This window comes from Meleagris gallopavo, chromosome 2 (assembly GCF_905368555.1).
Source record: "Meleagris gallopavo chromosome 2, MGAL_WU_HG_1.1, whole genome shotgun sequence".
Taxonomy (NCBI): domain Eukaryota; kingdom Metazoa; phylum Chordata; class Aves; order Galliformes; family Phasianidae; genus Meleagris; species Meleagris gallopavo.
In genome coordinates, this window is record NC_139405.1 from 26,337,043 (window position 1) to 26,364,373 (window position 27,331).

General features: G+C 41.4%; 1 protein-coding gene across 4 annotated transcripts in view; it reads left to right on the forward strand.

Moving 5' to 3' along the window:
- The window catches only part of TTC7A (tetratricopeptide repeat domain 7A), a 161,407-nt gene that overhangs the window by 25,475 nt on the left and 108,601 nt on the right, over positions 1–27,331 (forward strand). For all 4 annotated transcript variants that reach the window (XM_085219390.1, XM_085219391.1, XM_085219392.1 and 1 more), the window contains 5 exons: positions 2,839–2,917; positions 6,004–6,164; positions 6,591–6,654; positions 15,540–15,677; positions 16,100–16,183. In XM_085219390.1, the coding sequence (XP_085075516.1) occupies positions 2,839–2,917; positions 6,004–6,164; positions 6,591–6,654; positions 15,540–15,677; positions 16,100–16,183 (526 nt within the window). The remainder of the gene's footprint in view (positions 1–2,838; positions 2,918–6,003; positions 6,165–6,590; positions 6,655–15,539; positions 15,678–16,099; positions 16,184–27,331) is intronic.

Consider the following 27,331-nt stretch of genomic DNA (forward strand, 5'->3'; position numbering starts at 1 on the left):
ATCTTTCAACTCATTATTTCCATGATCTAATGTTGACTTACGATGCCTTGATTTGAACCAACAGTATCTGGGATTTCCAGGTAGTCTGTTGAAGTCATGAGGTGCTAAAGATTGCTAAGTTATTGATCTAGACAAGATCAAGTGGATTTGCCATGGATTGCCAAGGGTTATGATTACATCCTCATCCACTCATCTGCATATGCTTATTGCTGTTCAAAGACCTACTCTTCTTTTTTGTATTCTTCAGGTTCTCTTTTCAAAAATCTCATCATTTGCATGCTTTGTGTATGAAAGGCATCTGTTAACAGAGCTGTAAGTTAGTTATTGTTATCAGTAGTATTCGTGCTTAAAGTGAAGCGTGTGCTTCTTGGCCTTCCAGTGCCTTGGAGTGGAAAGGGGAGCTTCTGCTGTGAGGTAGATTTGCCAGCTGCTGGCAGGTGTGCTCTGTCTCCTGTGACTTCTCAATAACATTCAGTAGCATTCAGAACTGCCAGAGCAAAGCCTCAGTCCTGTAGAACTGGTATTGCTGTCAGATGCTTTGCATGTTTCGGAGTTAAGAGCTTGGAGCCTGGAGTGGGTGTTCTCGGAGAGGCTGACCACCATGTCCGTGTCTGGCCACAGTAGGTGCAGGCTGCCTCTTGCAGCTGCCTTCCATGTGCTACTACTCCTGTGAAGATATTTTTGGTGTTTGTGGTCTGTGTTCAGCCCCAGAGGTTTCTGGAAGGGCAGCAGCTTCCCATTTCTTCCTTCATTTACCTCAGGTTCATATTCCTTACTCTTCCTTTCCCCCTCTGTTCAGAACAAGATGGTCCTCCTGTGAGGCATCGACATAGTTTATGGCCTTGTCTAAAAGCTGGAAGTTAAACGGTTCTCTAATGTTCTGAAGAAAACTGTCTCTCTTTTAGCACATTCTCTAGGTTTTCAGTCTCTAAATAAAAGCCAAATGTGGAATTAATTGGCTTTGTAAATGATCACTAATCTTTCTGTTGCTAGTGAATGGAATTCATTGATGCTTTTAAGACAAATACCATTATTATAACAAGAAATAGAAACGTATGCATTCTTGAAAATGTCATGGAAATGTCATGTACAGCCTTTTTCTTCTTCTGAGCCTCTTAAGGAGCCCAAGGAAGCACCGGAGTGGCCCGTACTTCTTAAGAATTGAGGGGAGCAGGGGCTTTCTGTTCAACTGGGGGAACGTCTTTTTGATTCTTTAGCATTAAATAGGCTGTGAACAATTCTGTTGGCTTTGGTGTGACTGTGTGTGAATATCACCGTCTACCTAATTGCTTTCCTTAGTTTATGATTCAGAACAGCATGTATGTGTGAGAATTCTTCCCTGAACTCACAGAATGCACCAGGTATCTTGGCTCTCTGTTTGGAACATTTGCTGAAGCTTTAATGTCCAGCTTACAAAAACTTCCACAAGGAAGTTTTCCATCAGAAACTGAGAACATCTTTTACTTAGGGGAGAGTGGAAAGGGAAAAAAGAAGAGATGGCATCTGATAAAACTTGCATTATTTTTTAATCTTGCCTTTTTGCATGTCTGTGGATTACCCTCAACTGGGTAATTTTCAGAAGTCTTTTCTGAGTTTAAAATTTGAAACTTAAATTTGGTTGACAGGAAGGCCACACACATTTGCATTGTGTGACTTGACAACTGTAGGCCTTAGGGTAGCATTTCACGTAGCTAAGACTTAAGACAAACAGCATCAACTTAATTTTTTTTTTTCCCAGAAAATATTTTGCGATGTTTCTTCGAATGTTTACCGTTGATTTTAGAGCACAAGAGGATTTGCAGTGCATGAAAGTAAGCACAGACACAATCTGTGTAATTACCTTCAAAATTTAAACTGATTCATAGAGGTGGTTGTTATGGTGTGTGGCTCTTTAACAAAACCAAGATGCTGCCTGCACAGAAGATTTTCCTGGAATAAGTTGAAGAGGCAATTTAATATACCAGAACTACCGTTGTCTGAATGCCTTTAATTCAGGGCAGCACTGCTCCTTTTGTGTTGGTTTGTATTTCTTTGTGTAGCTACCACCTTTCAGTGAAAGTGAGCTAAGCTATTTTGTAGTTACTGTGGTGGTAGGGCCATGTTCTTAACTTGGAGGAGCTTACAAGCTTCAGGTGTGCTAACTGATATGTCCAATGTTTAATTGTTCCTCTCTCCATCTCTTTCAGTACTCAGGCACATGGTTAAGATATTGTTTGGCGACTAGGCTGGTTTAATAACTCATAGTGTATGCATCGTAATGTGACTATTTTTTTTTTCAACCTTGCCCTCCTTTACTGGAGGTTAAGCTGTGCTTGCAGTCAGCTACTCAACTTAGCTGCCTGACAATAAACTCTTTAAACCACTGTAATTTCATTACATGTCTTGACCAGCAGACACAAGATGCTTAAGCACCACCTGAAAATCGTCGTCGTTTAAAAGAATCACGTAAGCTCAGTATAATTCATACTAGTCCAATCTGAGGGTGTGAAGAGGAGATGTGGATGCTTTTAAGAAGAAGCATCTGCTTTATAAATATGAACTATGAAAAGCTTCCAAATGTCCCCTCTGTTCCTCAAATGTGAATGTGATCTTCTCTGAGGAAGCCATCTGGAGCAGGCATGCTACAGTCACTGCCTCACTTGGTGCCATTGTCCTCTGCCTCAGAGTGGCTCGTCTCAGTGCCACACACTTGGTGTGAGGGGTTCCTTTCTTGGCTTCTGTGAATGTCAAGTTTGTTCCCCAGCTTTGGTGCACGATCAAAATATTTCCTCACATTCATTGCTGGTTTGCTTTTGCTTTTTGTTTCATGGTGGTTTTTTTTTTCTGCCTTCTCCTTAGCAATATTGTGAAGGGAATGAGGAGTCTGCGAGACGTATTACGGACTGTGGAAACAAAAGCTACTCAGACCTTCAAAATGGTAAGGGGAATGAATGGGAGAAGGGAAGCTGGGCGTAATGTGCTGTGCAAGGAACTCTGTTTCTTAACCATTGCAATAGGACAAAAAAAATTTCTTCACTTGACTGCTTGGAATTTTTTGTTTGTTTTAATACTTCTGGGAGTGATATTTGTAGTGATGCACTTCATTCAAAGTGCTATCTACTCTAAACCTCTGAGCCCTCAGGTCTGGACATATGGGTTACTTTTCTCTCACTCCTTTTTCTTTTTTTCCCCTCGCAGTACTTTTTTTTGACTGTGGTTTAAATAGGAATAGGAATGAATTTAGTTTGACAGTGCTGTCCCTTGTTTTCTTTGTCTCTCTTGTCAATGTGTGCATGCACAACTTTTCAGATTTGCATGTAGCAGTATTAAGTACTTCTGGCTTTTGCAACAAATAAACAGGGCTTTTTTTTTTTTTTTTTGACTAAAGTGCTTCTGTGTTGCTCATATAAAACTCCCTTCTATACAATATAGTGCAGAGTGATTGTTATTTTTTGTGTTGTCCTTCTATGTCTTGTAAATCCTGAGTACCTCTGATGAAGAAATTGTGGAGAAAGTTATGTGCCTCATTAATTGGGTAGTTTAACTCAGATGATTTTTTCCAACCTCCACTTTAAGAAATTTTGTCATGAAGTTACTCAGGATGTGATGAAATCAGCAGCATGGAGAATAGCAGTCCTGAACGTGAATGAGAAGTTTGCAGCCTTAGAAGCATTGCACTAATATGGCTAAACTTGTTTTGTGTTTTGTTCAGCTTTCTCTGTGTTTTGCTTAACATTTTGAAGATGGAGAGCATTGGGTTCCAGTGAATGGAACTGATCTACGTGTGTCTTCCTCACATACAAATGCAGAGCTGAAATGAAATCACAGACAGAAAGGGTATCCTGAGTGCATTTTTGCCTAGGTTTCTCACATTTGTCTATTTTGGAACTTCTGTTATAGAAATGTATCTTCTGGTTGCCTTGGGGTCACCTTCCATGCATAGTCAAGAATGCAGATGCACACCAAAGTTGGTGCTGGGAATTAGAAAAGGTGACTTAATTGTCACACTCAAATGGTCACATCCTTTCCCAGAGTGAGATCAGGACTCAGGGGATTTTTTTGCTCATCTGCTTTATCGCTATGCCGAAATGAACGTAACCATCTGCTGTTCTTATACCGTGACAGAATGTGATACTCAAATGCTCCTGTCCCAGTGCAACAAGGGAGAGCTGTACAACACCCTTGGGGAAGAGTGTTATTCCTTAAGGGGAAATTTGAAGATGTCCATCCAGTAGTTTTTCCTGGGATTTCCATTTTACTGGAAGTTGTGTTTTCATTTTCTTGTTTGGTTTTGAAGAGCTGTCAAGAGGGCAAAGGGAAGAATGTGCTTAATTAAACAAATTTTTCATGCATGAAAATGAAACACAGTTTTCTTTTTCCTAATTTGTGGGATCACAGTGTTCTCTAAGCATAATGATGCTTTTTTTAGCCAAAGGCAGTAATAACATAAATCAGAGTCTTGGCCTGTTCTGGTTTGTTTGGTCTTATTCAAAACAGGAGTGAAGCTAATTTACACAGCTACTGTACTGTATGTTAAAATCAAAGAAAATGCAAGTATGTGATTCTTTCCTTTTGAAAGGCTTATCACAAACTGTACTGCTTCTTTTGTGTGAAACAGTAAAGATCTTTCTGTTGCTGGCATAATACTCTTCCCTCCACTCTAAGGCTGTAGGAAAAAATACAGGAGAGTTGGCTCCTTGGGGTAAAACTGACTAAATAATTACACACTGAGACAAAAAATGATACTGGCTAATGTTGCAGTGCCCTCAGCCATTTTGCCTGTGGTTGCTTGCTATAAAAAGCATAGAAAAGCTTAGTTAGAAACAGAAGGCTTTCTGTAGGTTGTCAGTAGGAGTGTGGGGAAGGTCTCAGGGTTTCCAGGGAGGTGTATGTGACAATATTTCTTAAAGGTACTGCTACACATCCAAATCAGTTTGCCATTTGCTAGATACAGCTATGAAACCTGTCTTTATCTGATGTTGAATGGACAGTGTGTGCTAGTGTGGCTGCATTTTAGACTAATTCAATTAGATTTCATGTGTGGTGAGGCAGATGAAAATAAAGGATCTTGCATCAAAATAAGTTATTTTTCTGAATCTGATTGCATGGATTTTCTTTAAACTCAGGATGATTTATTTAATCCTACAGATGTAACAGCTCAAGTGGAGTAATGTTTCAGTTTATCAATCATACTTATTCTGGTATTTAAAAGAAAATGACTCTTGGCAGGCTCGTACCATGTCAAGCACATAAATAGCATAGGAAATAAATATGCAGCAGTCAAAGAGAAGTTAAAAAATGTTTACTGATGTTAGGACAGAAGGGCTGAAGTTTCAGTCTATCTCTATTCTGTGCTCTGTTTGCAGTGGTGTAGAGCACCATGCTACTGAGAATTCCCAGAAGATACCCCTTGTTTTAATTTCTGCGCTTGTTCGCATGCTTATCTATTTACACTGGAAAAAAAAAAATAATTAGAGGTTTATTGGATGAGTCTAAACAGAGACAAATGCCAAAGATAGTTTTGCAAAGTCAAGTTAGCTGGCTGCCTTTTGGGCTCAACTTGACAGCTAATAGATATGAACTAGAAAGCAGGTATTTAAGGACACTCAATGGTCAAACAAGGGCATGTGACATTGCAGTCTTGATGTAAAGTTCCTAATCTTCTTCTCTCTTTTTGCCGCTATTACATCAACAACAAAAGAGAGGGACAAATAATACTGAGCTGAGGCTATAAAGAGCTGCATTTACACCAACAGCTGAATGCTTGCTCTTTTAAACCTAAGACGGAAGTAACCTCTGGGCTGAGACTCACAAAATCTTGATGCTGCAAAAGCATTGGAGTACTATTACACTCAAATGTAGTTACATTTGTGAGACTCTCAGCAGTCTGTGTGGCAATCAGTTGTCTTCATTCTTTAACTTGTCCTTGCTGTTAGGCCTTTGTGATATGTGTATGGTTGTTAGGTGTGTGGGGTGTGTGTGAAGGCTTCACTAATGCGTCTTTCTCTGTTTACTGATCTCTAGACTGCGGCCAAACAGCTAGGCCAAGTGCTTCTCCATTCCTTAAGTGAAGACTGTTACTGGAGCCCTTTATCTGATCCTCTCCCTGAGTTCATGAACAAGGAAGATCAGACTTACATTAGCAATCTGCTTTGTCGGAAGCCTGAGCTATACACAGAAGAGAAGTAAGCATTTTTTAATTTTGGATTATTGACAGAAGGAAGAGAGGATGTTTGAACGCTCTACAGTATTGCTAATTGTGTAACTGATTGATGTAGTAGCTTTGGGAGTTCTTGTTTTTGACTTCTTATCAAAAGGCCTGCTGGAAAAATAAAGCATTAAACCTAGAGTATTTGATTTTTTTCCACACGAATTTCCAACCAAATAGCTGTCTTTGCTAAGAAGTGGAAATAATCTGTTTATGGTTCAGAATGGCTCATCTTGGATATGTTTCAGAGCTTTTAATTGTGTAAACCTGCAAAAGAAGGTATTACCTAGCAAATGAATTATGTATGAGATGTTTCAAGTTACTGCTCCTCTTGCGAAATGAGAAAGGGAGGCTGATAGGATAATTCTTGACCTTCCTCAGAAAAATGTGTTCTGTCTTTCAGTGTTTACTGCCCTCAGGACAACGTGGAAGAGGCTCTGCTTCTCCTCTTAATCAGTGAATCCATGGTAAGCCAAAAATGAGTTTGTGATACTGCTAGCACAAAAAGAGTATCTAGAATTTCCATGTCAAGTCTTCTGGTTGTGTACAAAATCTTCCCTAAATAAAGAGAAATGAGGACTATACTATATTAACAAGAAATGCTATTTCTTCCTTTACTGGTGATATCACACTTATTAAGTGAAACTTCAGTGAAGGGTTTGGAGAATTGTAAAGAAAAGGAAATGCCTGCGTTCACCATAGCTGCACGCAGTTTCTCTACAGTGCCTCTGCTTTACTTTTTCAAGGGCTTTTTCTGCAGTTAGGAAGGGCTTTTTGTAATTAATGTAGAAACTGCTGGACCTAGGTCTTGTAGCATACCAAGTGCAGTGCTACACTTCTTTTAAAATCAGAAGAGCTCATGTCAGTGTGGCTTGTCTGGGCTGATCCATGTAGGAGGAGGATTTGGAGCAGCAATAATACTGACTGCTGCAGCCATCTCTAGGGCTGGGCTTACAGTTGAACAATCATATGGGCCCTTGAACACTATAGTCTTGTTCTGCTGAGGGGAATACAGGTTATCTCTGTGTTATCCAATAGTATTGAAAATGATGAACTGATCTTGTAACTGTTATGGATGAGGCAGTATGAAAATGCTATTGATAGAGTCTGGATTGCTGTGCTGACTTCAAGATTAAATAAGTATGCTTGTATTTAAGTACTGTCTTTTATATATAGGAACTGTCTGAAGATAGATGCAGAGCATTTTGATCTGCTGCACAAAAAGCACTTAAAGGTCTGTGGTGGAGCAGCACAGGAACGATAACAGACTGTTTTTGGAGAATAGAACATCTGAGTATCCACCTTCCTCTTGAGTTAACAGTAGGCTTGCCATTGGTTTATCATTTTAACTGCTTAGTTTATTGTTTCTACTGCTGTGGAAGAGGAAATTTTGCTTAATTTATTATATAATGAGGCGTCTTTTCCATTACACTGTTTTGTTGTAAGCTAGTGAATTTTCTCATGTACAGGTTTGTTTGGAGATGTGTTGGTTTTTATTTATTTATTTATATGATTTAAATTTGCTGAAGCTTACAAAAAATAAGTTAACAAGAATAAGATTTCCAGTTGAGGTCTCCCTTGCAGTATAATGTTAACAACCAAATAAAACATATTCCTTCCTGCAGGGAGTATTCGTGGCAAGTAATAATGATATAGTTCTGTGGGCCTGTAAGCAACATGATTGGTGATCCTACGTTTTGGCTGGATTGGTTGTTCTTTTGGTTTTACAGTTAAGAACCTCTTAAAATTAAACAGAAGTTGCACAATGAAGTTAACCTGTTTGGAGCTGTCCAGCTTCTCTGACACTTTGATTGCTCTACCAGAGCAAAAATCGCCAGAACGGTACTTTTGTCACTTTACAAATCAGAAGGAAAAAAGAGCAGCCGTGTCACTATAATTCTTCTGCAGGACTGTGAAGCCAAGGGCTGTTCCACCTGCTCGTTTCTGATTTTAGCCACTCCAAAATGAGATGAAGTGGGACAATGTGGGAAGGAGTGACTGAGAACAGGCGAACGTGTCAGCACATGAAAGGGACATGGAACAAAGACATGTCCTGTGCAAGAATGTTGATCATCAGAGAACCACAGTGTACATACGTGAGAAATTGGCTGAAAGAAATTGCATTTAAGGTGTTGTAAGCCTCATCCGACTGTCCAAAAAACCTTCTCTGACTCTTAGTGATGCTGGGTTTCAGCTTGTGACACTGCTTTTTCCTTCTTTGCCTCCACTTCCATTGCTTTTGGAGGGAGTAGCCTTGCATATTCTGGTGGAATGAAATGAGAATATCTTCTAAAGTGGTAATAAAGTGTTCCTTCAGTGTTTTGCTCACTTAGAGCCTAAATATGTAAAAATCCAGTAGCGTGGTAGACTCTTCCATAGCCTTAAAAATGTTCCAGAATGTGTTTTAACACTTGCAGGAAAAGCTTTTTCCTCGTGGCCCTCTCCTTAGTTGCCTCCTGTATTCTATCTGTCCTTTTGATAACAGGAACCTGTTTTCCCAAGCGAAGACATCTCAGTAAACAATGAAAAGCATCCAGTTATTGGGTTTGGCACATGCTCGTCCTTTGTGCCAGCTATTATTTAGCTGCCATGGCTGGCTATGGAGCTCTCGTGGAGGAATCTGGTGAAACAAATTGGGTATCCTCACGAGTACCACAGTCAGGGCTGTCTGTAGGGGCATTGGAGGCCTCATGGCTACGTTCTCATTCCTTATGCACAGCCAGAGCAATGGTTTGGATGGATGGGCTGTTTGTGAGAGGAGAAAAATACACTCTCTCTCAACTGGGAGGAGGCCAGCTTCTGCTGGCTCTCACAAGCTCAGGCTGCATTAGAATGATGGGTTCTAGTTATGCACTGGAAAAACGGGCCATCCTATTTTTGAACTGCCAGCCCCATTTCTGCCTGTGTTTAACACATCAAACCCAATGGCACTGTCTCTGGGAGGGCTGAGTGCATGCCGTGGCTGCACATGGTTCCTTGCCCCACACGGTGGGTGGGGGAGGTGCTGGTTCTGCTGGTCCTGTCAGCACACTGGGGCTGTTGTGCTGCTGGAGGCAGTAGGGGAGGTTTGGCAGGGCTAATTCTTAACCACAGTTCTGTTTGTTTCAGTGACTGCTTTCAGAAGTGTTGTTGGTTGTGCTGCCCCTTAAGATCTGCTTGAAGTTTCTCAGAACATGCTTTCTATTCCTTTTAGTGTGTATTTTTTAAATTAAAAAAAAAAAAAAAGCAAAACCAAAATAAGTTCTTTATTTGTATTTAGAAATCTTCCCTTCTTGAATCAGAGGTCTAAATACAGTCTAGAATCCTTTATTTGGGCCTTGGCAATGCTGTCTCTTACAGCTAGGGATTCTGGCTGATGTGGTCCGCCAAACATACCAAATAACGTGACATTTTTTAATTTTTTTGATTCTGTGTTCACTACAGTCTTACTGGAAATGAAGCTCCTTGTGTCCAAAACTGATAAATTCTGTTCCTCTGTAATGAAGATTAGAAATGTCATACCCATCTTACCTCTGATTTGAATCCCTAAAGACGATTTGACCTTGGAAAGCCTGAGAACACAGAGCAGATGGTGAGGGGGGAAGTAAGATATCGGGACTTGTCCTTGTTCTTTTTGTGAGAGCAATCTCATGGTTCTGAGCATGCCTTTAAGGGAGTAAGTTTCAACACATTTATATTTAAACACAGAAATAATTAACATGTATTAGCTCTGCAGTTCCTTACTTTATAAAACAATACTATCCCACAGCTGAAAGAGGAAAAACTCGTATTGCCTTTCTGGAACCTTTCTTTCCTTTCCTTCTTTTTTTTATTATGATTCCAAGCCCAGTGATGATACAATAGCTGCTCAGCAGTCATGTATTTCTTTGAGGGCCTTTGGACTATAGCAGGTGAAGGAGACAACTGGGGACAGGATTGCCTGTTCTATTTGTTCCTTCTAAATTACGGTGCTGTGCTTATAATAGCAAGCTTGACTTTCTCTGATCTGCAAGGCAAAGCTTTGCAATTTGGTCCTGAGAAGATGGATTGCTGGATGTTTCTAGTGGGAAATACATCACCCCTATTAATGTACTCATGAATAAATAGTTATAATGTGAGTTGCAGAGGGTTGGGTAGAGTTTCTCTTCTTTTGTTTTGCATAAGATTGGTTTATTTTTAGAATTGCAGGAAGGATGCAAATTCTTGAAAGATAACTCTCTAAAATGCTGATTACTAATAGCAGATATATGATTTTGGTACCTAAGACGAATCCCATAGATAAACCTGCCTTTGGATATGGTGCTCAGGGACATGATTTAGTGGTGAGTTGTTAAAGCTAGGGTAGTATTGTTAGGTTGCAGTTGGACTCGATGATCTTTAAGGTCTTTTCCAACCCAAGCAATTATATGATTCTATGATTATTCTTTCCCTTTTCTTTCCTTTTGTTGGACTGCTTTGGCTGAAAGGGACCATATGTCTTGCTTTCAGCACACTTTTCCAGAATTAGTTCTGCTACAATACCAACTATTTGAACATACCTGGTGAGAGAGATGACGGTCACATTTTATAATCAAATGCCAAATCAAAAGGAAAATGGAGAAGAATGTTCATATGTTAGCTGTCCAAGGATAATTTGAATATTTCACATGCTTTGCAAACTGGCCATGTGGTGAGGGTGGATAATAGCCAGTAGTTTCTACTTATTTGGACTGTAATTCTCCAGTAGTTTGTAGTAGCTGTCTTTTTAATTGTCTGTTCTTGTGAACCACTGATGCATTTTGCTTCAAAGTACTTACATTGAGGGAAAAGAGAAAAAAGTAACAATATGTGGAATTAATATGCTCACTCACCGGCCAAACTCTCAGTAAGTTAGACAGGGACTGATTTATTTTGAGGACATGGCTGGCTTGCTTGCTTTGTCTTTATGGCTGCATTGTTCCTCCTTGATGTTTATAGAAATGGAGTTACTCATTTTAAGTGAAGTTGCTACTTATACAAACCAAGTCCTTTACCATGCTCTGCTGTGTTTGTGCTGTGGGTGAGAGAGAAACTCAGCCTTCCAGCCTCTTTGTATTTATGGGCTGAGACAGTTAATGGGGTCTTGTAATCTATAGGCTGTTGCCTACCAGAAATGAGACAGATGCCACACGGTTCATACAGGCAGTAAGTTTTCATTCTCTGAGCTGCTGCTCTGCAATTGAGCAAGTTGTGGTATCTCAGTCTCAGCAGATGTGGGAATGGTTGGCGTTTAGTATTTCCTCCTCATTCCGCCTGCTTCCCGTTCTCACAACAGCCTTGTGGTCAACCTCGAGTATTTTGTGTCTTCAAGTGCTGTGTAGAGATCATCAGTAACTTAGATGGGAATTCAGCAGCCTTTTACATCTGAATGAGTCTATGCCACTGCAAGGAGTTCATTCATTTTGTTGGCAGTACAGGCAAAGCAGCCTGAATGAAGACCCAAAGGATGTGGGCTGAGTATTTCCCACCTCTTAGCAGAAGCATCAACTGCATGATTTTAAAGCCTTGTTGTCAATCTTACACACATAGCATTTGTTTTTCCTCTCTTAATGTTAGTATTGAGTCATACCAATTACATTATTACAGTACACTGTAGAACATTCTGCAGTTGTGTATAGATGGGTTGCAGTGGATCTGGCAATTATGTCTCTTTTGAAAAAACACAAGTTGAACGTTAGAATGCCCATGAATTAAGGGGCAGGCAGCAGGCACTCATTAAAGATTTTAATTGCTTTCTTTTTCTTATTTGAAACAAAGCAGGGGGAGCCATCTTTCAAAGAGAGCAATTAAAGGATACTTCATAGCTAGTTGTAGTGTGAAGGGACTGCTACATGGAATATGCTCTGCTGAAATGCATATGATTGCTTGATGTTTTATTAAGAAGCACATCTCTGTACTGTGGTAAAATTTGATTTTCTGCAGCATGAATGTGTGTGTGTAATAGCTGCTGAAGTAACGGCTGTTTGGATTTGCTGTGGCCCTTTTCCTCTCTACAGATACATGTAATAAACATACCATAAATAAGTTGCAATTATCACGTGGCTGTGGCACAGCAATGTCAGTGACGTTCAGCAAATCCCTGTGGACAGGTGGGTTGTCCTGATGCAGATGCGCTGTATATGCGGGTATGAAGATGGAAGCTGTCCGTAGCTCAGCAGGACTGTTAGACCAGTTGCTGATCTACATAAAAGCAGACGTTCCCTGCTATAACCTGGCTGGGTCTGTGCAGCTGGAGTGCCTGTGCTGGGCCAGAGACACCGTCATGGGTGAGCTGTGTGAGCTTGTGGCACCAGCTGCAAGCCCTCTTGGATGCATGCATCCTGTCACTGCTGGGAGGATGCTTGCTGTCCTGTGTTGGTGTTGTGTCTGTAATGAATCCCAGAGTATGCAAACACAATGGGTTGCCATATTACCCAAGATAGAGAGGGATTGATTTTATATTTTCCTCTGTGAATACAAGTCAGTCCTGTTGGTAGTGACCTTCTCCATCCTACACGTTCTTAAACAGAGGATCTTTTCTGCCAGTGTGACTCACCAGCTCTCCGTCCTGCCTGTGTGCAGTGAGGCACATCTGTGTGACAGTGGTAAAGGGAAGAATCACACTGGGGGTGTCAAAAATGTATTTGTAGCTCTTCTGATTCTGCTTAGAGTGGAGGAGGAAATAATGCAGTGGGACAAATCAGAGAATTGTTGCTTACCGATGCTTTATTTAGAGATCAGTGTTGGACAAATAACCCTTTTTCCAGTTGTGTTCAGGAAAATTAGTGTAAAGAGCAGAAACACGGGTATTAAAATAGCAATGATGGAAATGGCTTGCGCCTGTGTTGACCAGTGACCGTCAGGATTTCTGGCTGCCCCAGTGATGTTTACACAAACATAAACATAGACAGGAAAAATGGTGACTCCGATCACAGCACCCATCATCTTTAGAAGCCAAAGAAATATTTGCATTTTTCTGGGGGATTTCAGAAAGTATTGATTCACACTTCCCTCCTCCACTTTCCTTTATGTAACACTGCAAAGGTAAATGGTACCCTGAGCCTCAGGATGATGATTTATCTTATTGTTCGTATGCAATCCATGCTCTTTCTACTTCTAATGGGTCAGTTTGTTGTGAGATTTGGTGTTCTATAAACAACTTTGTGTTAATGTAAGGGTTTCTTGATTTTTGAACAACTGGAATTAGCAATTGGAGGTAGGGTCAGTATTTACATAACCATTAAAAATTGCTAGAATAGAAGTGACTTGATAAACTTGCTCAGCGGCAACTTTTGTATGTGGAAGTAAAGTGATGGATTGCAGAGACCTTCTGTGGCATTGCGATTTAAAAGATGGAACAAAATATGGTTTATGACCTTGTAAAGAACATTAGTCATGCCTATGCATATGTTGTTTTTAACTACTCACTGCCTAGGTGAAGTACAATGTGTACGATATGTTCAGTATGACTGCAATTTTAGAACATTACCTCGAAGTAATACATCCCATTCCTACTTATTGTGGAATTAGGGCATGTTTTTGTATCTAGTACCAACATCTGCTAGCAGATGTTAATGGGCACTCACCGGTTCTGGTTAATTTTCTATTTGTGCTAATGCAGCAATTCAGAAACCGTAGCTTGGTGCTAGATGGATACCCAAAAAAGCATCGGGCTATAATTGATTCTAATGGGAGGCCGATCAGATTACAGAACATGAGGGTGCTATTTTCTATTAAAAAAAAAAAAAGTCACCATTTAAATGATGCAGAAAATTATGTTAATGCTATTGTATATACATAGGAGAATTCACATGGCAATAAGAATTGTTCTGTATAAGCTTTGACTCTTTTTAAAGTAGTAATCTCACAATCTCAGAAGCTTTCCTTATTTGCTTTTTTTAGAAAGCTTTTTATTTTATTTTATTTATTTAAGTAGTCTTGGAGTTAAATCCAAACAGAGCTGCAGCATTTTTTTAGTTATATCTGCTAAAGACAGATGAACCGTGCTTCTCAACACTAGTTGCAGAGTTTTCTGTTTGAAGTTGCTCTCATTGTCTTACACAGTGTCTCACACATCTTGTTCTGAACCATCTTTTTTAATTACTAATTGTCTTTTGCAGTAACATGAGAAAGAAACCACTTTTCTTGCTACAAGAGGTGGTATAAATTTTTGTACATGATCCAAACACTGTACTGAGTCTGACCTGTCAGTTTGACTTTAAACGCATTCACTGTATGGCTCTTGGTTGTGATTTAGTTGTCAGTAATTGTGTTTGCTGTTTCAACTGTGATAAAGTGCTTGGAACTGGGTACTACACAGATAATGTAATGATGATACTGTTACAGCTTAATCATACTAAAATATGTGGGCTTCAAGGGCTGTATATTCTGGAAATTTTTATTTCATTTAATTCTCATGTTTAATCTTTTTAGGAAAAAAAAAATCTTCCTGCAATTAAAAAGAAATAACCTCCTTGCTTTGGGGAGGGAATGTTTTGTTTGTGTTTGCTTCGGGTGAAACTGTTGGCAGTGTCCTAATTTTTCTGATCTTTTAGGTGTCAGACCTGAATGTTTTCTTATGTTGCGCCCCACTGAGCTGGGATGCCTGGGGTGCTGTATCTGTGTGGTCTGTATGCTCAATAGCATAAAGCACTGCCTTTCTCAGAGGTTAGGCAGGCTGAGTGAAGCCCAGCCTGAATGTTTGGAAAATAGAAGGAATTTTCTCTTTACACTGGGATTAAGATTTTCCTTGTTCACAGAAAGCAGAGGCTGGGATCTTGAGGTAAATTTCAGTCTATGACATATGATGTTTTGGAACATCACAATTGTAGGCAATTGAATTAGTAAAGAACACAGATTTGAGCAAGTTGTCAAAGAGGTGATGAGTGTCCCATCTCTGGGGACGCTTAAGGTCAGGCTGGATGAAACTGCAAGCAACCTGATCGAGCTGTAGGTTTCCCTGTTCATTGCAGGGGAGTTGAACCAGATGACCTTTGAAGGGTCCCTTCCAACTCAAACAGTTCTGTGATAGATTAAGGATAGCTTTGGATTTTTAATTATGGAGGATCTGATCTGTTAGGTTTGTTTCCTAACTTTCTGATTGTGTGAAACAAACTAGATGAGGTATTCATACAGATCCTTTCTGTATGTGCAGCTGTCCTTTTGAGTTTACTTTGTGTGGATAAAAATCAAGTCTACTTTTGCATGGGAACATCATCTGTATTTTTAATTTTAAAAAAAAAAAAAAAACAACAACAACAAAAAACCCAAACGTGGTGATTTTACTTGGCATGCTATGGGTGATCGGTGGAACTTACGAAGGAGTCAGTTCTCTTGCTCTATTGATGTCTGACTGTCCATTTATATCTGTACCCAGGCAAACCGGGATGCAGTGATCAGCCGTGCCCCTGACCAGCAGGATGACCGCGCTGTCAGCCTTCGGGATGCTTCTGAAGTCTATGACCTTCTCAGCATCACTCTGGGCAGAAGAGGGCAGTATGTCATGCTTTCTGAGGTACCTCTAGCTTCTCTTTGAACTTCCACTTGAAATGTGCAAGAGTGACCCATATATTCTGTAACTGCTGGCTCTTCATCAGGGAGGTGAAAACCAAGCATACTATTTGACAATTAGTAGAAACAGCTGCAGACCTACGGCCACACAGGCCAGAACTGTTTGAGACATTAAGCTAATTTTTATGTAGGCATTTGAATAAAGCAGTCCTAATTTAAAGTGATGTTGTATGCTAGCAGGCCCCGTTAACTAAGAGGAGGAAGATGATGTCATCATCAAAAAAAAAAAAGCAGAAGAAAACAACCTGACCTTCTCCACAACTAGTTGTCACCCCTTGTTTGATTTCTGAGCCATGCCAAAGCATCAGATATATGTTTAAACAACAATAAAAAATATCTGACTTTTCTCCAACGTTTGTTTCTCAGTGCTTGGAGAGAGCCATGAAGTTCGCATTTGATGAATTTCACCTCTGGTACCAGCTTGCCCTGTCCATGGTGGCTTGTGGAAAGGTAAAGTTGAAACCAAAGGACTTTAAAAGGGCAATTTTTCCTCCAGTGGAATGCATCTAGGTTATCTTTTTGAATGTGTTTGATTGTGTTTTGTGCGGGTAGGTGCCACCAGGCAGTTTATGTGAAAGGACAGTGCTCCCCTTTGAGACTTTGATTGCACTTCATGTGTGTGTGCACTTCATAACCTGTACTGTTCTTTCCATGTAGTGTTTAATCTTCATTATCAGAGGGAAAATGGATTTTACACAAGGCTGTGGATTGAAAAGCATTATATTCCTTTCCGTTCCATGCTGTTTCAACATAAAGAATCTTAGCATAAGATGGCTACTGATGTCTCACTGTCATCAACTCTGTGTCTTTGGGCAGTTGACTTAACGTCTCTTTAAGTTGTTTCTCCATCTCATCAGTCATAGCATGACTTGGATTGGAAGAGACTTTAAAGATTTTCAAGAATATGTTGATGCTTTTTCTATAGAAAAACAAAGGATGTTTGAATGCATGTACTTTTGTCACAACAGAAGTTTTTTTAAATCAGTATAGTATTTGTCAAAGTTACCAGCAAACCACTGATCTGTCTGAAGTCTGGTTGCAAAAGATCGGCAGAGGTAGTACAAATCTTTTCTTAAGAGATTTCCTGCAGGAAAAGTAGGTGATTTAAAAAAAAAAAAAAAAAAAAGCTGGTTTGTGCTGAGAGTTTCTACCTACAGCTGTTAGGAATTGTGAGCAGATTAATGCTGTGTGGTAAAAGACCATTATAGCATGGTCCTATATTCCATGCCCATGGAGTATAGGTGGTCCAGGTGGAACTAGGCAGAGATCACCAACTAACTGTCATGAGCCACGTGATACCTTCTCTTGGCCTTTCATGGCCTTAAGCGGAATTGGAAACTGTATTTGGAGATAAATACACAGTGTAATGCTTTTGCAAAAAAAATTGTCGTCCTGCAATTTGTAAGTAGCAGGAAAGCGCAGAAGATGTCTGAAGGGATTCCTTTCTTTTTATGAGCAGAGACAAAGCCTTAAGACTGGTAGCTGTTGGGTTAGGAAAATGGCAGACCAACAAGAGAAGGTCTATTAAGAGCATCAAGTATGGCTAAGGGTATAGTTAAGAACACTATGGAGAGAGGAAAAAACAAATTTAACCGTGAAGGCAGAGGGGAAAAAAAAGACCAAGATAAACAAATCTTCAAGAGTTTTTGTAAAGAAGTGTTTCATACTGTCTGTAATGAATAGGATAAGATGTGATGTCTTCCAGTTGCAGCAACCCAAGTTCATGTTTCCAATTAGGAAGAAAAAAAATGAATTGCAGTACACTGGAAAAGACTGCCTGTGGAGCTTGTGTGGAGCTTTTGTCACTGGTGATTTGTGTAACACCCTGGACAATTACAATTGGATATGGAAAATGATAGCTTGACTCAGTCACATTCATGGAAACATGAAGCTCCTGGAGGACTAGTGGAATAGGAGAAGTGGTGCCATGATGGTAATACCTTGCATTGGCCTTTGTCAGGTGAGGGCTGTAGAAGTTGGGTGCAGCTCCCCTTGGCATTCAGCTGGAGTTAGCACATAGCTGCCCTCTCTGCCTTTCCAAATCCTCTGGAGACCTGATCTGTTGATATTCAGGGTAACAATGACTAGAAACACAGTGATGGAAGGCATAGTATCTACCCATAAACTCTCTTGACTTGTCTGGAAGGTTTATTGCCTTTAAAGGTTGTGTAGCCTATTTTTGCCTGAACTTCAAATATTTAGAAGGTAGAGTGGCCTGATCTTGCCTGTTAATGTAAAAGCTCTCAATTTTCTGAGCCTCCAATGGGGCAGAGGAGATTCCCTTACACAGCAATCTCGCCTGTGCAGCATTTCACTTCTAATCCACAAGTATTCTCTGAGGGTTCCTGTCGTATATTCTGCAATGCGTCATCTTGCTAATGGGAGATACAGCATACATTTTTATTCTTCTTTGCAGCTTGATAGCAGAACAGATTTCATTTACATGAAAGTACTCCAGTGCAGCAGGAAGAACTGATGATAACAGTGTAGCTTGCCTAGAATGCAGAATGCAGAGCACACATGAGCTTTTATAGTTAAAAGATCTATTTTCACCTATCTCAGTCACAGCCAATTCCTGATCTCATTTCTTGGTAATGAAATCTCACATCCTGCAGTGTTACTTGTTCTGCAGTACAGCAAATTGCGCCCATAAATCTTGGGCACGACAGGAACCCTTTTACCGACTTGTGAATGCTGGAACTTGGTCTTTTTTTTTCTTTTTTTTCTTTCTTTTTTTTTTTTTTTCAAATACATTTTTAGGATTTGCAAAATCTGACCTTCTTAAAAAATGCCGTAAAGGTCTGTCTTGTCCTCTGTTCTGTACTGTGTTGAACTAGCCAAAAAATTGCCAAAAATTGCTCGATTTTTCACAAGTGATCACTGTGAATGTTAAGTCAACCAGCTAAGCTCGTCACTGTGTGTATGCTTGAGTTTATTCGTTAGTTTAAAAAGGATGCATCTTAATAAAAATAGGCATGTCACTTCAGAATTTTCTTACAGAGTAGGCAAGGCCTTAGGGATTTATAAAACAGTGAATAAGAAAGCTCAGAGAAGCATAACCTTCCTATTGTTCTTCTATCCACTTAAAGCAGTAGAAATAATGGAGTGACAGCAATTTAACTTGCCTGTGCTTCTCAGCATCTCCCTTAATGATAAAAATGATGTCATCTGCTTCTTCGTGTGGTTTTTTGTTTCGTTTGTTTTTAAGGCTGTTCTTGGGCATGCATGTACTGTGTGTTTTTTGAACAAAAGGAGCACTTTTTTTTATTTATGATTGCAGTATGGCCTGAAATTTGAAATACTTTTATGGACAATTTTAGATGAAATGCTGGGAAGCTGCAGACAATGGCATGAGACATACCTGCTGTAGAAAGGGGACACTAAGAGATGTCCTGTGTCAGCAGTGTAATTCTGGATAGGCAAGAGAAAAGCTTAAATCAGACTGATGCAGAACCCTCGTTTTTCTGCATTGGTGCTAGAAAACAATGCAGAACTCTGCACAGATGCTTTGAGTTGCTTCTGCTGGTAGTAACATTCATAATTTGGTGACATGACAGCCAGGGTGGAGTGGGCATAGCAGCTCCCTGTGCCTGCCATGCGCAGACCGACCTAGCCCGAGTGGTGAGCACTGTGATAGCCCGATGCCATCTGGCACAGTCCTCAGGCTGTGAGATGAGCCACTGTCCTGCTGCCAGCCTAAAATGAGTGCAGTAGGTTGCATCTGCTTGTCTCAAGACTTTCAAAAAGTAAAAGTGACCTGTTTTCAGCAGAATGGAAAAGGCCCAAACTTGTATTTACAGAGTAGAAGACTGCGATGAGAATCTGCAGCTTTGCAGCTAAGTGTTTTGCACTGAAGGCCATGGAGATGACCAGCACACAGCTGCTGGTGTCTGAAGTTGGAGGCAAAATTGTCAGTCTAGGTGATGTATTATAGGCAAGAGGGATGTGAAATAGGGTACTTGTGCACTTGCAAGCATTTCTCTGGCCTCAGACCAGTTGGATCAGTTACATGTTCAGACTCTTGTCCCTTTCCACACTTCACAGCCCCACACAGGACCCATCCCGAGTGTCCCAAAATGTCACTGGAGCTCTTACATCATGGGGTTGGATTCTGATTTAGATCAACAGTACTTGATGGTCTTCTGGTTGTGCATCACATGTTTTTTTTGCGCTGCACCTGAAGGGAAAGGTGAATCAATAAACAGTGCGCCTTGTAAAGGCACACATAAAGCAGTGTTGATGCTTCCCTTTTAAATACCAATCCAAGGGGACAGGATTTGTCTTTCATGACAGTGATGTGCTGTTTCCCCAAGGGTGGTGAGGGAGGATTCTGCTTCAGAGAGAACTGAAATTATTAGGTGAATGATGAATATACTTGATCTATGAGTTCTGGATGCCCTAGCTGAGCCTTTCAACCTGCAGCAGTCTTAGTCAGCTTTCATGTCCAGTGGATATTTATTACTAGTATATTCATTGCATGAAACATTTTCATGCTCAGATTTAATATTTCTGCTCTATTTATTATTGTTTTTTTTCATTACTGACTTAAAAGCTCTAGGATTGTTTATATGTTTCCTGACAGCAGAAGTGGGGAGCGATACAGTCTTGGCCTTCCTGAGGAATGTCAAGAGTATCTGCTGAGGGGCGATAATCTGCCCTTGCCCCTCCCTCCCTCATACTCATTTAGGGGATGAAGAACAGCAGGATGTCTGTGAGAGAAGAGGTCTGGAGTTGGTGGAGAGGCTGGAGAGAAGAGCCTCTGTGATGGGAGTCCAGTGGAGCAGGAGGAAGTTTTCTGGAGGCAAGAGCTGTGCTCAGCAGACCTTGTGCTGGGGCTGCTGGTGATGTTCCTGGGGTGCCTGGTATTCAGCTGCCCAGGCATTCATCCGGTGCCTGCAAAACACCATTGCATCAGCCCCGTGCTTGCCTTCAGGACAGCAATTGCATGATTCCAGAAACAATTGTGTGGTTGCTGGTCCCCCTGTTCTGAATGGCTGCCAGTAGAGGAATTGAAGCCAGAAGGATGGCACATTGCAAAACTGAGCAGAGAAACCTGATTTCAACTACGCAAAGACGCTCCTGTCTCCTCTTAGCCTTCCTGTGTTTGCTCATCTTTAAGACAAGAAGAAAGAGCCACGCTTGTCTACCTGAATGGTTCTTAATAACATAACACTTCAGGAAGCATCTGATGCTATACAAAGGGAAATAATCGCATCCTCCTTGGCACCTGTGATTCAGCTGGTTTTAGGAGGAAGCAGGCTGCAGCTGTCCCAGAGCCCGGAGTGCAGTCATGGTGCTCCCTTCAGCTGCTCAGCAGGGGAGATAATGCAGCCTTGCCCAGGGCTTGTGCCAGCAGCACTTCTAGGGCTTTGAAACCAGCCTTACACAGACATGAACTTTGGTTTCTGAGCCCTTTGAGAGTTGCTGATATGTGCTGGTCATAGCCAAATAGAGACAGCTAATGTCTGAGCTGCTCATATCTGTCATGCACCCAAAAAAGGAATACTTCTCCTTATTTAAAACAGTGCAGCAAAAGCGGATGTCTTTGGTAGCTTCAAGGAGCTTCAAGTTTGACTCAGCCATGTCTGTAATGCCAACATACAGCTTTCCAGAAGGTTAGAAAGAAAGATATAAATATATTTGATACATAATTCTGCAGCAAGAGCAGACAAATTTTCTGATTTAGGCTGTTCCTTCTGTTGGTTTTCTTGCTAAAGCTTAGGCTGGTTGCTAGGCAACTGGCAAAAAAATAGTTCATTTCTCTTCGCATTGCAGGCAGGAACGTTGGGAGCAGCAGAGGTCTCAGATGGCTCCTTAAATAGCATTGCTGGGGACTGGAAGTTAAAATATTGAACAGTCATTGGTTAAAGATCCTGTTACAAAGGTCAGCCATCTCGGGGATATGCAATAGTTTGGTTTCTTTTGGTGCAAAAGAAAGATCAGAATTGTATGTGTGTGTGCTGTAGGTAGTGCTAAAAATGGAAAATTCCTGCCTGTTGAGCAGAGTACCTGGGTGGGCTGCAGGGTTGCCTTGAGGCTTAACTCTCTTTTCTTGACAGAAAGTGTGAAGTGGGGCATTCATCACATTATCCTGGACAGATTTGTTCTTTTAAATCGTAAGATTTGAGAGGTACTTCTAAAAGTGAATGTCTGAAGCTGCTTAACTGCAGTGTTCCAGTTTGCAAGCCATGGGATAAAAGAAAAGGGTCCCTATATTGAGGGAAGCGAATGTCTTTGGGGAATGTTGTTTATACTGAGGGATTCACAGAATTATAGACATTCAGTGAACAGCTAACATCAGAATAGCTAATAGCCATATTCTCAGTTGCTTTCTCCCTCTTATGTCATCTTCCCTTGCTGGTTCAAGATCTCTTATAGTTAAATGGCTGTGAATCCCAGGGTAAGGGAAGTACTTATTTTTGCATACAGATAAAAGACCCCTCCCCACCCCCGAACATCACCTTCCCCCAAATCCCTTTCAGACAGCATAGTTTCCATGATCAGGCAGGATGGTTCTAGGAATAAAGCAGTGTTATTTGTGGAGATTCAGCTGTGTCCTGAGCTGCCAGTTGAATGGAGCACAAGGCTATCTACCAAGACCACCTTCTTGAGGAACACTTTTTTTCTCTCTGGCTGGAAGGTATTACTGAAGAGAAAAAGTCAGGAAAGATTTTTTGGAACCTCTGCAAGAGAAAAGCAACTGTGTTTGGCGTGTCATATCTGGTTGGCACAATTTGTTGTCTAGAAATTCTTCCTTTTTCTTACATTTTTAATTTATCTTCTAAGTATGAAATGAATTCTCTGACATCCTTCTTTTCTCGCTTTGGTATAGTGGAAGAGAAGAGGAAAGAGAGATAAATAGTATTGAAGTGCACTAGGAAATCCAGTATCTGGGCATCATCAATGCATTTACCTAACTGGAATGCAGAATCTCTTAAGCCTTTTAGAAAAGCAGAGAAACTAGCAGTAAACTAATTTTTTGTTCTGTACTGATTGATCATGTACAAACATCTTTCAAGGGCATACTTGTGTACTTCGTTGTATAGTTAGCAAATGGGGAAGAAGAGTATTTAGTATTTGAATAAAAGTTTTTGGTTGTTTTATTCCCTTATAGGATTCAAAATCATGGTAGCTTTAATTACTTCAGGGAAGATGTCCTTTCCATCCTTCTTCCCAATAGCTACTTGTGTTACCACTGCAGATTAAGAACTGCGCTCCATATATTGAATGCAGTGTATGGAGCTCTTTCAGAAGTTAAAACTGAAAGCAGCCGTTTGTCAGTGTTGGCAGTTACTTCCCTGCAACTGCCTTTCCTAATTTTCCTTCTCAGCAGAAGAGGAATATTGTTTGCAAATAGATTAGGTGAAGAAAAATTAACAGAGAGAAGAATGGATTCCTACACAGATACTGGATTTAAACATGGAACAGTAGTGCAGTGTCCTTCCTCTTTTGTTGCAAAAACCTTAGAGCTGGTATATGAAGGATGGAGATGCTCAACTCTTGTAATAGAGGTTTTTAAGTCCCTTATAGAGCTCACTCTTTTGTGGCTGAACATTCCCATTAAGTCAGTATTTTCACTCCATAGCCTGTTTTGAGGTCTATGCCTTGCTGGACCTAACAAAAAATAGAGATTGTCATGAATCTCCTTAAACCTGGTGAGGATCTCAAGGCTCCTGTATTAGACCTTCCATAAACAACATTGAAACTCACACAAGGTCTTTTTCCCAGTGAGACTCCAAATGAGACCCAGAGGCAAATCTATTTTTTTCCTGAAATCCTTGAGAACTGATTCCAATGCAGTCATTAGAATCCAGCAATTAGAAATCCAAATAGAATTTAATTCTGGCCAGGGTTTGTTTTTTCAAGTGAGCTGCTCTGAAGCTCAGAATTAGGAGCAGGAAGCACGCCGTCACTTGTAGTTCGAGCTCTGCTCTTCTCAAAACATGCCCCACCAATAAATCTAATCATTATTGCCTTGCAGGGAATCTCACAAACAATGCTCTTGGCTGCCTGATCCACCCACACTAAATGAAAGAATATGTACATTTTAATTATCAGATTATTTCAGTGTTGCACAAATGCTTTTTCGCAGTAAATGTTTTTACTAACCAATGACATCCATGTTCAATACTTAGTGTATGATGTTTGTTCCCAGCCAATTGCTTGTAATGAGTATCTGCGTCACACCTTAGTACTATATTTTTCACCAATGTCCTCTAAGTAAGGTTCCATTGGGAGTGGGATATTCTTTCTACAGTTATTCCTTGTCTAACAGTTTCATCTAGGAGTAATTTCTGCTAGGTAAAGTTTTTGAGTTGAAATTATATAGTTCTCTTGAATTTTTAAATGTAGCTGGATAGAAAGACTTCATGTCACCCTGTTTCTGAAACCACTTCCGCTCCCTGGGTTTAATTGCAATTTTTATAAACTTGCTTAAAGTGACATATCTTTGTAAATGTTTTAAGAGCAGCATGGAAACAGTGTCTCTGCCTTTGTCAGTTTGCATTCAGAAGCTCCTGAGTGCATGCAATAAAGCCACTCTGCACAGGGAGAGAGGTGTTTGGGTGTGGACTCAACGCAGGATTTTGTGCTTAGCTTCATTCAGCAATGGCTGTTGTGTCGTTGGCTCCTGAGCCATCTCTGGGCAGCTTGCAGAAGCACTTCTGCACCCCCTACAGCCCCAAGAGCTGGTGTGCGTCCTGGCCAGCCTTACTCAATGGTCTGCCAAAGGGGACAGAGCTCAAGAGGAGCTGGCAGGGAGCCAGGCTGTATGGCTTCTCTTCTGGAGCGGACCCTGAAAGGTTTTGCAGCTGTGGCTCAAATTAGAACAGACATCTTGCTGCTCCAATTTGTGCTGGCTGGCAGCATGGCTCTAGCCAGCACCCAGGTGCCTACTGCTTTCTCTTGTGGGGAACTGAGAAACCACCACCCTGTTCAGTCAGTATAGGATTTCGAAAAGCAGCGGCACTGGACACAGTATACTCTGTATAAACTTGGCCCTTCCATTTTGATTTTGCCTGGTGGGATAGCAAAGGTTGGAGGTGTTGTTCAGCTGCACACGCACTGGCTGATGGGATGGCATGTAATCCTATGGTGCTGCTTGGGTCTTTGGTCTACAAAGACCTGTGGGCTGGAGTAGAGGCAAAAAGGAAGATGATGCGCTGGACTAAAACCCTTCTGAACAGCAGCACACCCAGTGGTGGTACTGGGAATACCAGCTTCCTCCAGTTCAAGCAGCCTTCTGTAAGGGGAGGATAAGATGCCCTGAAAACCTGAGATACTATTTGTTCTAAACAAATAGGTGTCATGAAGGTTCATTCTGAGGGATGAGAGTCATCTAATAACAGCAGAGTACAGCTATGTGTTTCTGTCTAATTCAGAGCTGAATTACCAAAGTCTTTATTTCTGAGAGGAATGAGGTAACATTTTAAGTTCCCATCTTTGCTCTTAGACAGGCATCCTTCTGGCTTTGGACAAGCTGTTGAATTGTGTCTGGAACTGTAAAACAGCAGATATTCCGTTATTTGTACTGATGGTATTTGATGGCCCACATAGGTGGGGAGCAGCCTGGAGAATATAGGGCCAAGATTCTAGACCATGCTGTAGGTACCTAAGCTTTCAAGCAGGAGGCTTCACACTGTGCCACTGCAGAGCCTATGTTCTCTCTTATAGAACTCATCTTTTCCTTGGCAGAACTGCTGTACATCCCTTCTTCCCTTTCCAAGGCTCCCTTCCAAGCCAGTTTTTAGCCAAGCTTTGAATCCCTTAGCAAGAGCTGGACCTTCAGTTCTGTGGAGAAAAGAGGAGGCAGGCTGCGCCAGATCTGTACAGTGTGAGGGAGGGGAAGTGCTGATAGCCCGTGGGAGTGTGAAGCTGTCGTGCAGAGCTGCCAATTCCTTGGGATTAGAGCAGACTCCAGACCCAGTGGTGTGCATTGTCAAGAGGTCTGATGGGGAGAGTTTTTGTGGGTCAGGGTTGGGAGGAAATGGCCATGGCCTGATAGGAATAGCCATTAGTTTGGTTCTGCAAGCTTAGTAGTGTGTTTACTACTCTCCTGTAATGTAAAAAGTCCATGGGTATTTAACATGGTTAGGAGCAATGGGGCATTTAAGAAGAAATTATGAGAAAGCTTCCCCTCGAGTTCACAGGGAGAGCATTAGAGGGGCTCTGGGTCATTAAAGATGAGAGTTGGAAATTTCAAAGAAACTGTGTTTTGAACATGATGGGGTGGGCTACGAAACATCTTCATCAATGACCTTGATGAGGGGATAATGGCCACCATCAGCAAGTTTGCTGATGATATGAAGTTGGGAGGACTGGCTGACACGCCTGAAGGCTGTGCTGCCATTCAGCAAGACTTGGACAGGCTGGAGAGCTGGGCAGTAAGAAACCGGATGAGGTTCAACAAAAGCAAGTGTAGGGTCTTACACCTAGGGAGGAATAATTGCATGCACCAATACAGGCTGGGGGATGAGCTGCTGGAGAGGAGCTCTGCAGAGAGGGACCTGGGCGTCCTGGTGGACGACAGGTTGGCCATGAGCCAGCAGTGTGCCCTTGTGGCCAAAAAGGCCAATGGCATTCTGGGGTGCATTAAGAAGAGCGTGTCCAGCAGGTCGAGGGAGGTGATCCTCCCCCTCTACTCTGCCCTGGTAAGGCCTCATCTGGAGAGTCCGGTTCTGGGCTCCCCAGTACAAAAAAGACAGGGATCTCTTGGAAAGAGTCCAGCGGAGGGCCACAAAGATGGTGAAGGGCCTGGAGCATCTCCCCTATGAAGAAAGGCTAAGTGAACTGGGTCTGTTTAGCCTTGAGAAAAGAAGACTGAGAGGGGACCTGATCCAGGTTTATAAATATCTGAGGTGTGGCGGCCATAGTGGTGAGGCCAGTCTCTTTTCAGTGGTACGTGGAGACAGGACGAGGGGAAACGGACATAAGCTGCAGCATAGGAAGTTTCGCACGAATGTGCGTAAGAACTTCTTCACGGTGAGGGTGACGGAGCACTGGAACAGGCTGCCCAGGGAGGTTGTGGAGTCTCCTTCTCTGGAGATATTCAAGTCTCGCCTGGACGCCTACCTGTGCGACCTGGTGTAGGGAACCTGCTTTGGCAGGGGGGTTGGTCTCGATGATCTCTGGAGGTCCCTTCCAACCCCTACAATTCTATGATTCTGTGATTCTGTGAAACTGATAGAGCTGAGCAGGCCTTCTCGCCAGCCTCTCAGACCTGAGCTTTCCTTATTCCCCATTCAGCTTTCTGAAATATGGCAGCTGTGAATGGCACTGCTGTAAAAAGCAGTGTTTATAGAGCACATTGAATATCAGAAGGGCTGTGTAACTGCTTGGCTTCATAAACACCATTCGTGCATTCATGAATGGTAACCTAACACCAGGAAGATTTCTATGGGCTTTCTTTTCATGCTATTCAGACCACCCGCTGAGCAATGTAGTGCTCTGCAATTGCCTGCTTCACCCTTTGCATGGTGGAATCCCAGTCGTATTCTTTTATGTCCTGGAACTAGAAAAGACAGAAAACTGTCTACAGAACAGATTACTTTAGCTCTCTGAATATAGTTGGCCTAAAATGTAATGTACTGTAGGATAAGC